Source organism: Salvelinus fontinalis, chromosome 6 (assembly GCF_029448725.1).
Source record: "Salvelinus fontinalis isolate EN_2023a chromosome 6, ASM2944872v1, whole genome shotgun sequence".
Lineage (NCBI taxonomy): Eukaryota > Metazoa > Chordata > Actinopteri > Salmoniformes > Salmonidae > Salvelinus > Salvelinus fontinalis.
Genome location: NC_074670.1, coordinates 39,834,377 through 39,850,153, shown reverse-complemented (window position 1 = coordinate 39,850,153; position 15,777 = coordinate 39,834,377). Strand labels below are relative to the sequence as shown.

Below are 15,777 nucleotides of genomic sequence, written 5' to 3'. Positions count from 1 at the left end.
CTAAAATGTATTTATTTCACCACTATGGCCTATTTATTGCCTTACCTCCCTTACCTAATTTGCATACACTGTATATAGATATATATATATATATATATAGTATTTTTTTCTCTATTGTGTTATTGACTATATGTTTGTTTTTTCCATGTGTAATTCTGTGTTGTTGTTTGTGTCGTACTGCTTTGCTTTATCTTGGCCAGGTCGCAGTTGTAAATGATGACTTGTTCTCAACCAGCCTACCTGGTTAAATACGCATGATGTTGATGTTGAGACTGGTGTTTTGCGGGTACTATTTAATGAAGCTGCCAGTTGAGGACTTGTTAGGTGTTTGTTTCTCAAATTAGACACTCTATTGTACTTGTCCTCTGAAATTAAGGTGGGAGAAGTATTATAGTGTGGACACTATATACATAATTTCATTAAATATGAATTGTACTTACTTGCAGTATAGTATGATTGCTATTCATGTGTGCGTGGTTATTATTGACCGTAACCTTTCCCCTTGCAAGATGTCATCACCCTGAGTCGGATCTGTACAATGCGACTCTACCACATGTTGAGTGGGCTGTATTGTTTGGCTGTATTTATACCGTTTGTATATTTAAAATGTAACCTTTATTTAACTATGCATGTCAGTGAAGAACAAATTCTTATTTACAATGACGGCCTACCCCGGCCAAACCCGGATGACGCTGGGCCAATTGTGCGCAACCCTATGGGACTCCCTATCACGGCCCGAATGTGATACAGCCTGGATGTGAACCACGGACTGTAGTGACGCCTCTTGCACTGAGATGCAGTGCCTTAGACCGCCACGCCACCCGGGAGCCAGGTGTACATGGCTGTACACCTTTTATTTCTTAGGTTGAAAGGAAAGTGATAGTGAAATGCGTGTAGGCATTCCTTGTCAATTTATTACAATAAATGTGTTATTTTATGTACAGATTTCTTTTTTTCTTTTTTTTCTTTATTTATGTATGGATGTGTTATTTAATTGAGTTGTATGTGGTGTGGATGTACTGTAATGTAATTGGAAACATGGCTAATATGTGATTCTCCCATTGTGTTCATTCCAGACAACCGCCACAGAGTCAAGCTCTACCCACTCCTGGGAGACCCCAACTCCGACTACATCAACGCCAACTACATAGACGTAAGTCTCAGCTCACCTTCCTTTCTGCTCAGAATCCTGTCCAATCACAGTGTTATACTGGGAAACACATCAATTCATTACTTATCCCTTTCTGAAAAACCACCGTCCATTTCACAGTATTTTGTGTCGCCCTAAGCAATCCGGTGCCCCAGAGTTACCTGTGAGAAGTTATTCCTGTTCCTGGAAACACCAGGCTCCACCCAACCCCCATCCAATCACAAACCTTCCTCTTGGCATTCGGCCAGATGCCATGTCTGTTTGGTGACCACCTCTACAACCCCTTATCAAACGCTATTAATAGACACCACATTCATTTTATAATACCAAGTCCTGGCGGTAAAGCCCTTTGTAAAATACCCCAATCCCTCTGAATTGAATAGACTGGATTGATGTTGTTCAATCCCTGGATAGACGGGGAGCATCTCTGAGACATGATCTCTTTGGCTGCTCACCTTCACTTCATTATACTTCTTGTTTCCATCTACATCAACTGGAATGTGTTTCCCGTAGAGCAACATGCATCACCAATTTGTTGGACTGTACAGTCATGAATGCACATTATTCCATCATAAGAGACAAACTTGTCTAAAATGCCTCGTTGGAAAGGTGAAAGCACTCCTTTTACATTGTTAAGCCAGGAGAGATATAGAGAGATGGGACTTGTGGAGGAGAAATGCTTTTAGGGGACTTCATTAGCATAGGTAGGGCACTTGAGAGGGCACTAAAATGGGTCCGTCCTATTTTGACTCCTGCCAATTAGAGTGTCAGGGCACAGGGAGACCAGGCATCATTAGAGATATGCCACTCAATGCTTGGGTGCTGCCCGCTGTCGGGCCAAGTTGGCCCCTGACAAGGCTAGTCCTGGCGCTGAATGATGAATAAATACGTTGCCACAGGGGAGTACTTGTGGAGAGCCCATTACGATTTCACCAGAGGTTACATGGAAAAGTGTATCCTCTCTCTGAAATATGTTTTCTGTTTGTTAAAGCAGAGGTTGAAGAAGTGCGAGCTCTCAGATAGTTTTTCTCTTTAGCATTTGATTTGAGCTCTTTGTCAGTCATCGCCTGGCTGTGTGCCTGTATGTGTGGCTGTGTGTGTGTGGGTATACAGTATTGTGCTGTATGTGTATGCATGCTTGGCAGCTGCCTGTGTTTGTCATGTGTTGTAGTACATACAGTGCAGTATTTTCCATCACCACACTCAGCAAGTGAACCCTGCTGACTGCTATATGACAGCCTCTAATTTGTTAAATAAGGAGACAGTCCAAAGCAATACACACACATGGCAGCACGTGCATGAAAGAATGCACGAACACACGCTCACACACGCACACACAAAACACACACTCAGTCTCACACACACATACTGTATGTAAACAAGCACACCTCTCTATACAGGTTCTCCTCCTGTCTGCAACCTTTATCTCTTTAGATTTCTCAATCTTCTTTCATTATCCTCTTATGGCTGAGACGGGCTAAGATCCCGTTAACGGGATCGATTTGACAACAGCCAGTGAAAGTGCAGGGCGCCAAATTCAAACAATCTCATAATTAAAATTCCTCAAACATACAAGTATTTCACACCATTTTACAGATAAAGTTGTTGTTAATCCCACCACAGTGTCCGATTTCAAAAAGGCTTTACGACAAAAGCACACCAAACGATTATGTTAGGTCAGTACCTAGTCACAGAAAAACACAGCCATTTTTCCAGCCAAAGAGAGGAGTCACAAAAAGCAGAAATAGAGATAAAATGAATCACTAACCTTTGATGATCTTCATCAGATGACACACATAGGACTTCATGTTACCCAATACGTGTACGTTTTGTTCGGTAAAGTTCATATTTTTATCCAAAAATCTTTTATTTTTATCCAAAAAAATTGGAGCGTTAGTTCAGTAATGTTTTGCCTCCAAAACATCCGGTGATTTTTCAGAGAGCCACATCAATTTACAGAAATACTCATAATAAACATTGATAAAAGATACAAGTAATATACATGGAACTTTAGATAAACTTCTCTTTAATGCAACCGCTGTGTCAGATTAAAAAAAAACTTTATAGAAAAAGCACACCATGCTATAATCTGAGTACAGCGCTCAGAGACCAAAACAAGCCATACAGATATCCGCCATGTTGTGGAGTCAACAGAAGTCAGAAATAGTATTATAAATATTCACTTACCTTTGATGATCTTCATCAGAATGCACTCCCAGGAATCCAAGTTCCACAATAAATGTTTGTTTTGCTCGATAATGTCCATAATTTATGTCCAAATACCTCCTTTTTGTTCGCACGTTTAGTTCCAAAAACCAAATTGATGACGCGCAGGCCAGACAAAAAGTCAAACAGTTCTGTTACAGTTCGTAGAAACATGTCAAACGATGTTTAGAATCAATCTTCAGGACGTTTTTAACCTGTCTAGGATCAGCGTGGCGCTAGCGGCACACCCCCCCCCCCCCCACTGAAAAACCAGTGCCGCGAAATTCAAAAAAAATATTTTTTTTAAATATTTAACTTTCACACATTAAAGTCCAATACAGCTAATGAAAGACACAGATCTTGTGAATCCAGTCAACATTTCCGATTTTTAAAATGTTTTACAGGGAAGACACAATATGTAAAGATGTACATCTATTACCTAAAAATACATTAGCATAATCCACCATCTTTTATTTGTCCACCAACACCAGTAGCCATCACCAATTCGGCTAAACTAAGATATTTATAGCCCCTAACCAACAAAAAAACTCATTAGATGACAGTCTGATAACATATTTATGGTATGGGATAGGTTTTGTTAGAAAAAAGTGCATATTTCAGGTAGATGGCATAGGTTACAATTGCACCCACCGTCACAAATGGACTAGAAAAACTACATTGAGCAACGTGTTTACCTACTTACTAATCATCAAACATTTCGTAAAAATACACAGCATACACGAATCGAAAGACACAGATCCTGTGAATACAGACAATATTTCAGATTTTCTAAGTGTCTTACAGCGAAAACACAATAAATCGTTATATTAGCTTAGCACATAGCAATTAGCAGCCCAGCATTGATTCTAGCCAAAGTGAGCGATAAAAGTCAACATCGCAAAAAGATATTAATTTTTTCACTAACCTTCTCAGAATTCTTCCGATGACACTCCTGTAACATCACATTACAACATGCATATACAGTTTGATCGAAAATGTTTATATTTAGCCACCAAAATCATGGTTAGACAATGTGAAATGTAGCTCAGTTGGTCAGAAAATTTCCTTGCGCCACTTAGACAGTGATCTACTCTTATACATAAATACTCATAAACGTGACTAAAAAATATAGGGTGGACAGGGATTGATAGACAATTTAATTCTTAATACAATTGCGTTATTACATTTTTTAATTTATCCTTACTTTTCAATACAGTTTGCGCCAAGCGAAGCTACGTCAAAAAACATGGCGTCCTAAGCCACTAAAATGTTTCGACAGAAACACGATTTATCATAATAAAAATGTCCTACCTTGAGCTGTTCTTCCATCAGTATCTTGGGCAAAGGATCCTTTCTTGGGAGTAATCGTCTTTTGGTGGAAAGCTGTCCTCTTGCCATGTGAAAATGCCAACTGCGTTCGGGATGAACTGAAAGCGTGCCCACCTATTCACAGCGTTAAAGAAATAAATGTCCCAAAATCGCACTAAACGGATATAAATTGCTATAAAACGCTTTAAATTAACTACCTTATGATGTTTTTAACTCCTATAACGAGTGAAAAGATGACCGGAGAAATATAACAGGCTAAACTAACGCTTGGAACAGGAGAGGGTCGGTGTCCTCCACGCGCGTTACGCAGCAAGAAAAGACTTGCTAGCTACAGGGTTTTTTCATTTGTAGTGCCTGTGAACGCGCAATCGACCCCATTGGAATCGTCATCACGTAAAGGCATCCAGGGGAAGACGTAAGAAGTGTCCGTATAGTCAAAGCAAAATCAGTGCCGTTTTAACTGACTTCAGAACAGTGGCCAACATTTCTGAAATCTGAATCCATGTCAGGGAAATTGCTGTAGAATGGGCTCTGTTCCACTTAGAGACAAAATTTCAACTCCTATAGAAACTATAGACTGTTTTCTATCCAATAATAATAATAATATGCATATTGTACGATCAAGGATTTTGTGGGAAGCCGTTTCAAAAATTAGCCAAATTAGCATAAATAGTCTAAACAGCGCCCCCATCCCCAACAGGTTAACATAAATCTTCAATAATGTTTCAACCGGGGGATTCCTTTGTCTGTAGAAATGCGATGGAACGCAGCTAACTCTCACGGGGGCGTGCCTGAGTGAGCTCGTGGCACTCTGCCAGAGCTCTGACTCAAACAGCTCCCATTCCCCCCTCCTTCACAGTAGAAGCATCAAACAAGGTCCTAAAGACTGTTGACATCTAGTGGAAGCCTTGGGAAGTGCAATATGACCCCATAGACACTGTATATTGGATAGGCAAACCTACAAACCTCAGATTTCCTTCTTCCTGGTTGGATTTTTTCTCAGGTTTTTGCCTGCCATATGAGTTCTGTTATACTCACAGACATCATTCAAACAGTTTTAGAAACTTCAGAGTGTTTTCTATTCAAATCTACTAATAATATGCATGTCTTAGCTTCTGGGCCTGAGTAGCAGGCAGTTTACTCTGGGCACCTTATTCATCCAAGCTACTCAATACTGCCCCCAGCCATAATTAACTAGCTTCTATCTCTTCTCTCTGTTTTTTCTACTACCTTCCCCACCTTCTCGACTTTGGACCCTGTAGATTCGGATTAACAGGGAAGTAAGTACTTCACTCCTCTTTCTATTGTCTACCATCCCTTTCTTTTCCCTCTTTCCCATGCAGTACATCCCTCTTTCAAAATTCAAACCCTTCAGTCTAGTGTTTGGGAGCCTGCATTCAGAGTTGGCACAAAGCACGCTGCTCCAAGGTGTCACAATGTTCAGATTGCAGCAGAGTGAAGAAACTCTGAGGGTTGCCATCTCTTTTCCTTTTATCTGCCATTGAATCTTAGATGTTTGTCTATTTCTACCTGAGCCATGTCCAAGCTTCAAGCCAGTAGCTCATCATGCAGCAGCATACCACCCTGCATACCACTGCAGGCTTGCTTCTGAAGCTAAGCAGGGTTGGTCCTGGTCAGTCCCTGGATGGGAGACCAGATGCTGCTGGAAGTGGTGTTGGAGGGCCAATAGGAGGCACTCTTTCCTCTGGTCTAAAAAATATCCCAATGCCCCAGGGCAGTGATTGGGGACACTGCCCTGTGTAGGGTGCCGTCTTTCGGATGGGACGTTAAACGGGTGTCCTGACTCTCTGAGGTCATTAAAGATCCCATGGCACTTATCGTAAGAGTAGGGGTGTTAACCCCGGTGTCCTGGCTAAATTCCCAATCTGGCCCTCAAACCATCATGGTCACCTAATAATCCCCAGTTTACAATTGGCTCATTCATCCCCCTCCTCTCCCCTGTAACTATTCCCCAGGTCGTTGCTGCAAATGAGAACGTGTTCTCAGTCAATTTACCTGGTAAAATAACGGTAAAATAAAAAATAAATAAAATAAAATTACCAGAGCACCATCGTACTCTGGCAATACCGTTGAAAGAGGTATTGTGAATAGGCACCCTTTTCTCGACCATACCTAAATCACAGATAACCGCTAAGTAAAGAGGAATGCACGTTTGAAGGAGCTCCCATATCTGCAGAAGACGAGTCTGCCTTGTGGCCCATTGTTTGTGTGACCTGTAAGCATATAGAGCTGTGTCATTGTCACCATACCCACTGGCATGCCTTGTCATCTCCAGCATGTGACAAGTGTCCCTATGTAGTTATATTACTTGTGCTTGCATAAGGTGAAATCTCAGGAGGTTACGGTTACCACTATGACCGGTTGAGGTGGTGCGTGGATGCCGTGGACATGCTGAAAGCACTGTCTGAGGCACAGATGGCTTACTTAGCATGTCATCCCTGTTCTCTTTTTCAGGGCTACCTTCGATCCAACCACTTCATAGCCACTCAGGGTGAGTATCCCGCCATGTCTGGCGTTGGGTGCTTGTGTGTGGGATTGTGTGTTTTTGTGTGTAAAATTGAGGTTGACCAACCTACCCAATGAACTTCCACGTAGGACCTAGCAACAGTGACACAGACAGACCTCAAGTGTCTCTCCATCCAATCAAAAGGTGACTGCATGTGTGACCCACCAACCCACTGCATGACATGGAGTGAGTGAGTGAGTGAGTGAGTGAGTGAGTGAGTGAGTGAGTGAGTGAGTGAGTGAGTGAGTGAGTGAGTGAGTGAGTGAGTGAGTGAGTGAGTGAGTGAGTGAGTGAGTGAGAGAGAGAGAGAGAGTGAGAGAGAGTGCAGATCTCCCTCTGTCAGTCATCCACACCTGTGATCTCTCACTAAGTGAGAGTTAGTGTCTTCCTCGGGGCCATATGATCTGTTTTCTGTTTCACCTGTCACTTCTCATACTGAGCCACAGTTTGCTGCCACAGACCAATGAACACTGCTATGAAGCACTGTACAGCACAACTTTAATTACAGTAGGGCATGTGACCTGACCAGGAAAAACTCTTTGGTCCTACTTATAACCTAGCTGCATGTACCTTGATCCTGTGTCCAAGAAAAGTGACTTAGTACAGTAGTATCAGGTCATGTGGTCAGGAAACAATCCTGGACCTAGTCATATTGATAATTTGTATTTACAACAAACTGTTTTTGACTGAGATGGTTGATGTGATGGTTTTACCTCTTTGTCCCATAGGGCCAAAACAGGAGACAGTGTATGACTTCTGGAGGATGGTGTGGCAGGAGAACTGCTTCAGCATCGTCATGATCACTAAACTGGTAGAGATAGGCAGGGTGAGTCTAACACTCACACTTCTCTCCTCATACACACATTTCACACAGTGCAAAGGGGGACACAATAACATTTTCTCTGTACTGTATTCAGGTCCCTGCTATTTGCTCAGACAGACATAATTGTTAGAGTAATTGAAACACCAGCAGAATGTAAATGCTATAGTAAGGGTCCCATTATTTTCTTCTGAAGTCAGAAACGTAGACATAGTGGTTAGGATGACAATGTTTATATCAATATCAGTACATCAACTTTGCTGTTCCCTCTTAGCAACTGCACTCCATAATCGGTGCGTTAGAGCTGGATTGTTCGTCAGCTGAATCAAAAGAACATCTAACCTAAATAAGTAATTATAAAATCCTTTGTGCCTTAATGGAAAACATTAGTGGTGGCCCAGTTTTAGATATTATGTTCCCCATCATTAAAGACTATTATAGTAACCTCCTCTATCTATCGAAGAACTGGTTAATTTTGTTGGAGCTGAATATAAGTATAATTGTTATGTGTCTTCTTCCTTACATTTATTTCATGCTGAGCAGTAGGTAACATAATTCTCCAACAAGTAACACAGCTTGGTCAAACACATGTCAAACACATTTCTGTGACTATCATTGTATGCATTTTTGATCAAATGTTATTTGTCTCTGTTGACCAGGTGAAATGCTGTAAATACTGGCCTGATGTCAGTGAGATGTATGGAGACATCAAGATTACACTGCTGAAGCTGGAAACACTTTCAGAGTACACAGTTCGTACTTTTGCATTGGAGAGGGTAAGTCCAACCATTCTGTACCTGCACATTTTTGACATTGAGTCAGTCTACGTCTATGACCAATATCACATGGATTTGACTTATACAGGACAAATCCCAGCTATTACTAAGTATCTTTTCCTCATTCTTTTCTTATTTGCGTTTCATATGACGTCACTGTTCAAATATACCATGATGGCATTGCTTCTTCATCCAGCGTTTCCAGGCATTATTCTATGATAGAGAGTCTGTGATGTTTATCAGTCCAACTGAACAGAACCAGCAGTCAATCTGTCTCAATTTTGAGGTGCTTCTGTTGTGAATGCATCCTATTCAGAGAACATGGCTCCACAGAGGCCTCTTTGACTCCTCTTTGTGATAAAGGCACTTGGCGGACATATAGCAGCCTGTCTCTGACTAAAGAGAGGTGATAGTAGGAAATAATACTCTGGCACTATGGTTCTTTCCTCTAATTGGTTACTGAGTTGGCCCCTATACCAGTCTCCTTCTCAACACTCATAAACATTGCAGAGACAGCAGCAGTTGGCATACACTGATTTGAGTCGACATTGTCTTACTGCCTGACGATGTAGAGAGATTAGAATAAACAACAGCTCCTGATGTACAGACCGATGTGACTCAGAGACGATGACCATCGAGGGCCCTCTGATTAAATATGCCTGCAGTGAGAGGATTTAATAATTCAAGCTACTTAATTAACCCCCCCACACACACACACACACACACACACACACACACACACACACACACACACACACACACACACACACACACACACACACACACACACACACACACACACCGCTGAGGCATTGCTGCTTCTACAATGGCAGCGCCTGAGCTTGAAGGGTTCGTTGCTCTCAGTATACCATCCTGTCAATCAACGCCAGGGTCTCTCCATGGAGCGGCTCAGAGCAACTCTGCGGAGTGACAGTGGCACAAACACAGCATTATCGTTTCACTGTTGCCGCCACTCTCCGTGGGAGCACCACTGTACTTCACTTATCAAGCAGAGATTTTTGAAGAAGTTGACAGTTTGTTTTCACTGCGCCTCGTCTTCTGAGTACATTTTTGGGGGGTCTCTCTCTATCTCTCTCCCTCTTCAAATATTTTCTTTACTTTGTCAACTCGGCTCAGAGGAGGAAATTGCAGTGATGCGTCTGTCGCCTAGCTCCCCATTGAGCGCAAGCCTCATCATGTCACATCCATTGTGGAGAGTTAACACATGGGGATTCCAGTTCCACAGGACCATGTAGTCCATGCTTCACTGTAGCTGTACCGTACTGTAGGTGTACTCAACAATAGTGTCAGTTTGTTGCTGCATCTGTGCTGGATATCTTGATATTTAGACATTTAGAGAAAAAGGAAAGCTGAAATGTCTTGAGTCAATACGTATTCAACCCCTTTGTTATGGCAAGCCGAAATACGTTCAGAATATAACATTTGTTTCAACAAGTTACATAATAAGTTGCATGGACTCACTCTGTGTGCAATAATAGTGTTTAACACGATTTTGAATTTTTTACACCCGACTACCTCATCTCTGTACCCCACACATACAATTATCTGTTAGGTCTCTGTCGAGCAGTGAATTTCAAACACAGATCCAACCGCAAAGACCAGGGAGATTTTCCAATGCCTTGCAAAGAAGGGCACCTATTGGTAGATGGGTGTAAAAATAACAGACATTAAATATCCCTTTGAGCATGGTGAAGTTATTAATTACACTTTGGATGGTGTATCAATACACCCAGTCACTACAAGATACAGGCGTCTTTCCTAATTCAGTTGCTGGAGAGGAGGAAAACATCGCAGGGATTTCACCATGATGCCAATTGTAATTTTAAAAGAGTTTAATAGCTCTGATAGGAGAAAACTGAGGATATATCAACAACATTGTAGTTACTCCACAGTACAAACCTAATTGACAAAGTGAAAAGAAGGAAGTCTGTACAGAATAAAATTATTCGAAAACATACATCCTGTTTGCAACATGGCACTAAAGTAATACTGCTAAACATGTGACAAAGCAATTAACATTTTGTCCTGAATACAAAATTTTCTGTTTGGGTCAAATACAACACATTGCTGAGTACCACTCTTCAAATGTTCAAGAATATTGGTGGCTGCAGCATGTTATGGGTATGCTTGTAATCGTTAAGGACGGGAGTTTCTCAGGATGAAAAATAAATGTAATGGAGCTAAGCACAGGCAAAATCCGAAAAATAAAAACCTGTTTCAGTCTGCTTTCAACCAGACATTTCAGCAGAACAATTTCTGCAGGACAATATCTCTTCACAACTAGCTACGTGATTATTGCAGCTCAATGGGTATAACCTTTGTTGACAATTTCAATACCTTTTGGAAACAATACACGTTTTATGAAGAGGATGACATCCACCCAAATCATTTGGGTTCCTGGATCCTTTCACAGCATTATGCGTTGAGACAAGGACTTGTCAATGACCCAAGCCCAGCTAAGTTAATCCCTACCATTGTGACGCTGAGTTGTCATAAGGCTTCAGCAAATGGACATTATACCAGGGGCGTTGGTAGACACAATGTAAGTAATCTAATGTCCCTCTAACTGCCCTGAATGCCTCTGCTGATCCTACAGCTATTGTATGCAGTAATCATGTGCCTTTGAACCAGATTTATATTGTTAGCACTCAGGCGGTGTGCCCTTGTAGGAAGTCCAATGTGTGCAGCTCACCCTGCACTAACATACAGTTGAAGTCGGACGTTTACATACACCTTAGCCAAATACATTTAAAGTCCGTTTTTCACAATTCCTGACATGCCTCCTATTAAAGATTCTCAGTTATGATCACCACTTTCTTTTAAGAATGTGAAATGTCAGAATAATAGTAGAGAGAATTATTTATTTCAGCTTTTATTGATTTCACATTCCCAGCGGGTCAGAAGTTTACATACACTCAATTAGTATTTGGTACCATTGCCTTTAAATTGTTTAACTTGGGTCAAACGTATCGGGTAGTCTTCCACAAGCTTCCCACAATAAGTTGGGTGAATTTTGGCTCATTCCTCCTGACAGAGCTGGTGTAACTGAGTCAGGTTTGTAGGCCTCCTTGCTCGCACACACTTTTTCAGTTCTGCCCACAAATTTTCTATAGGATTGAGGTCAGGGCTTTGTGATGGCCACTCCAATACCTTGACTTTGTTGTACTTAAGCCATTTTGCCACAACTTTGGAAGTATGCCTGGGGTCATTGTCCATTGGAAGACCCATTTGCGACCAAGCTTTAACTTCCTGACTGATGTCTTGAGATGTTGCTTCAATATATCCACATAATTTGTGTTCCTCATGATGCCATCTATTTTGTGAAGTGTACCAATTCCTCCTGCAGCAAAGCACCCCCACAACCTGATGCTGCCACCCCCGTGCTTCACGGTTGGGATGGGGTTCTTTGGCTTGCAAGCCACCCCCTTTTTCCTCCAAACACAACGATGGTCATTATGGCCAAACAGTTCTATTTTTGTTTCATCTGACCAGAGGACATTTCTCCAAAAACTACGATCTTTGTCCACATGTGCAGTTGCAAACCGTAGTCTGGATTTTTTGTGGTGGTTTTGGAGTAGTTTATACTTGCGTACTATTGTTTGTACAGATGAACGTGGTACCTTCAGGCATTTGAAAATTCCTCCCAAGGATGAACCAGACATGTGGAGGTCTACAATTTTCTTTCTGAGGTCTTGGGTGATTTCTTAAGATTTTCTTATAATGTCAAGCAAAGAGGCACTGAGTTTGAAAGTAGGCCTTGAGATACATCCACAGGTACACCTCCAATTGACTCAAATTATGTCAATTAGCCTATCAGAAGCTTCTAAAGCTATGACATCATTTTCTAAAATTTTCCACGCTGTTTAAAGGCACAGTCAACTTAGTGTATGTAAACTTCTGACCCACTGGAATTGTGATACAATGAATTATAATTGAATTAATCTGTCTGTAAACAATTGTTGGAAATATTACTTGTGTCTTGCACAAAGTATATGTCCTAACCGACTTGCCAAAACTATAGTTTGTTACAAGACATTTGTGATGTGGTTGAAAAACGAGTTTTAATGACTTCAACTGTAAATAACATGAGCATATCTATTTCTGCTAAGCTTCCCAGTAAAGCGTTGAAAATTGCTCAAAATAGCCCACGTTAACATATGTAGATTAAGAAACAAGGTTCATGAAATCAATAATTTGCTAGTAACAGATGACATTCATATTCTTTTTCTGAATCTCACTTAGATAATGCCTTTGATACAGTGGTAGCAATACAGTGTTATAACATTTAAGGAAAAGACAGAAATGCCAGTGGTGGAGGTGTTGCTGTTTATATTCAGAACCACATTCCTGTAAAGATTAGAGAGGATCTCATGTTAAATACTTTTGAATTAATATGGCTACAGGTTAATCTGCCTCACCTACAACCCGTTATTGTGAGTAGCTGCTGTATACCACTAAGTGATAACAGTTAGTATCTGGAAGACGTGTGAAATGCTTGATAATGTATGTGGTATATTTTCTGGGTGATTTAAATATGGACTGGCTTTCATTAGGCTGCCGACTCAAGGAAAAGCTTCAATCTGTAACCAGTGCCTGTAACCTGGTTCAGGTTATCTGTCAATCTACCAGGGTAGTTACAAACAGCACAGGAATTAAATCATCAACATATATCGATCACGTCTTTATTAATGCTGCAGAAATTGGGTTTAAAGTGGTATCCAAATCCATCGGATGTGGTGATCACAATATAGTAGCCATATAGGAAAACCAAAGTTCCAAAGGCTGGGCCTAATATAGTATATAACTGGTCATATGATAATTTTTGTAGTGATTCCTTTGTTGTTGATGTAAAGTATATTTGTTGGTCCGTTGTGTCTAATGAGGAGCAAACAGATGTTTCACTTGACACATTTATGAAATTGCTTATTCCAGTTACAAATAAGCATGCACCCATTAGGAAAATGACTGTAAAACTGTTAAATCCCCTTGGATTGATGAGAAATAGAAAAATTGTATGGTTGAGAGGGATGAGGTGAAAGGAATGGCAAATGGGTCTGGCTGCACAACCGATTGGCAAACGTATTGCAAATTGAGAAATCATGTGACTAAACTGAATAAAAATAAGAAATTAAGCTCTGGAGCACCTTAAATGACATTTTCGGAAAAAGCTATCTCCGCTCTTGAATCAGATGGCTCATTCATTACAAAACCGAATGATATTGCCAATTACTTGAATGATGTTTTAATTGGCAAGATTAGCAAACTTAGGCATGACATACCAGCAACTAACACTGACACTACACAAGTATCGCTGACCAAACTATGAAAGACAAGCATTGTAATTTTGTATTCCGTAAAGTGAATGTTGAAGAGGTTAAATAATTATTGTTTTCTATCAACAATGACAAGCCACTGGGTTCTGACAACTCGGATGGAAAAATAATGTGGAAAATAGAGGACGATATTGTAACGGTGTTCCTCCTCCTCTTCAACCGAAGAGGAGGAGTAGTGATTCGACCAAGGCGCAGCGGGTTGTGAATACATAATGATTTATTTACAAGACAAACTAAACACACGAAGAACACTTGATATATTACAAAACAACAAAACGATGTAGACAGACCTGGACGACGAACTTACATGAAACACGAAGAAATCACGAACAGGAAAAATGACTACACAAAATGACGAACGCACAAAACAGTCCCGTATGGTGTAACATAGACACAGACACAGGAGACAACCACCCACAACGAACATTGTGAAACAACCTACCTAAATATGACTCTCAATTAGAGGAAAACGCCAAACACCTGCCTCTAATTGAGAGCCATACCAGGCAACCCTTAAACCAACATAGAAACAGAAAACATAGAATGCCCACCCAAACTCACGTCCTGACCAACTAACACATACAACAAACTAACCGAAATAGGTCAGGAACGTGACAGATATTGGCACTCATGTTTGCCGTATTTTCAATTCAACCCTAATAGAAAATAGATTGTGTGCCCCCAATCCTGGAGGGAAGCAAAAGTAATTCCGCTCCCAAAGAATAGTAAAGCCCCCTTTACTGGCTCAAAGAGCCGACCAATCAGACTGTTACCAACCCTTAGTAAACTTTTAGAAAAAATGGTGTTTGACCAGATACAATCCTATTTTACAGTAAACAAATTGACAAGGGGGAAGGCGGATACTTAGTCAGTTTTACAACAGAATGCATTCAACTGAAATGTGTCTTCCGCATTTAACCCAACCCTTCTGAATCAGAGAGGTGCAGCGGGCTGCCATAATCAACATTTATTTCTTCGGCACCCAGGGAACAGTCGGTTAACTGCCTTGCTCAGCGGCAGAACAACATATTTTTACCGTGTCAGCTCGGCGATTCGATCCAGCAACCTTTCAGTTCCTGGCCCAACAGTCTAACCACTAGAATACCAGACTTTCAGGACACTTATCGGGAAGGATATTCAACAAGCACAGCACTTACACGAATGACTGATGATTGGCTAAGATAAATTGATAATAAAAAGATTGTGGGGCTGTTTTGTTAGACTTCGGTGTGTTTTTCTTTACATTATTGATCATAGTCTGCTGCTGGAAAAACGTATGTGTTATGGCTGTACACCCCCTGCTATGTTGTGGATAAAGAGTTACCTGTCTAACAGAACTGATGGTGTTCTTTAAAAACTTATTTTCAATATGGGGGCGCTGTTTCAACTTTGGAAAAAATCGTGCCCAAATTAAACTGCCTCGTACTCTGTTCTAGATCGTACAATATGCATACTATTATTACTATTGGATAGAAAACACTCTCAAGTTTCTAAAACTGTTGGAATTATATATGTGAGTAAAACAGAACTCATTTTGCAGCAAACTTCCAGACAGGAAGTGAAAAATCTGAAAACGATGCTCTGTTCCAGGGCCTGCCTATTGAATTGCCTTATAT

At 40.8% G+C, this 15,777-nt stretch overlaps 1 protein-coding gene across 9 annotated transcripts in view; it reads left to right on the top strand.

Moving 5' to 3' along the window:
- The window catches only part of LOC129857827 (receptor-type tyrosine-protein phosphatase U-like), a 262,960-nt gene that overhangs the window by 221,305 nt on the left and 25,878 nt on the right, over positions 1–15,777 (top strand). For 6 of the 9 annotated variants that reach the window (XM_055926446.1, XM_055926451.1, XM_055926449.1 and 3 more), the window contains 5 exons: positions 1,077–1,153; positions 5,947–5,964; positions 7,160–7,196; positions 7,940–8,037; positions 8,691–8,807. In XM_055926446.1, coding sequence (XP_055782421.1) covers positions 1,077–1,153; positions 5,947–5,964; positions 7,160–7,196; positions 7,940–8,037; positions 8,691–8,807 — 347 coding nt within the window. The remainder of the gene's footprint in view (positions 1–1,076; positions 1,154–5,946; positions 5,965–7,159; positions 7,197–7,939; positions 8,038–8,690; positions 8,808–15,777) is intronic. The other 3 variants (XM_055926448.1, XM_055926452.1, XM_055926445.1) reach the window with 1 other exon arrangement.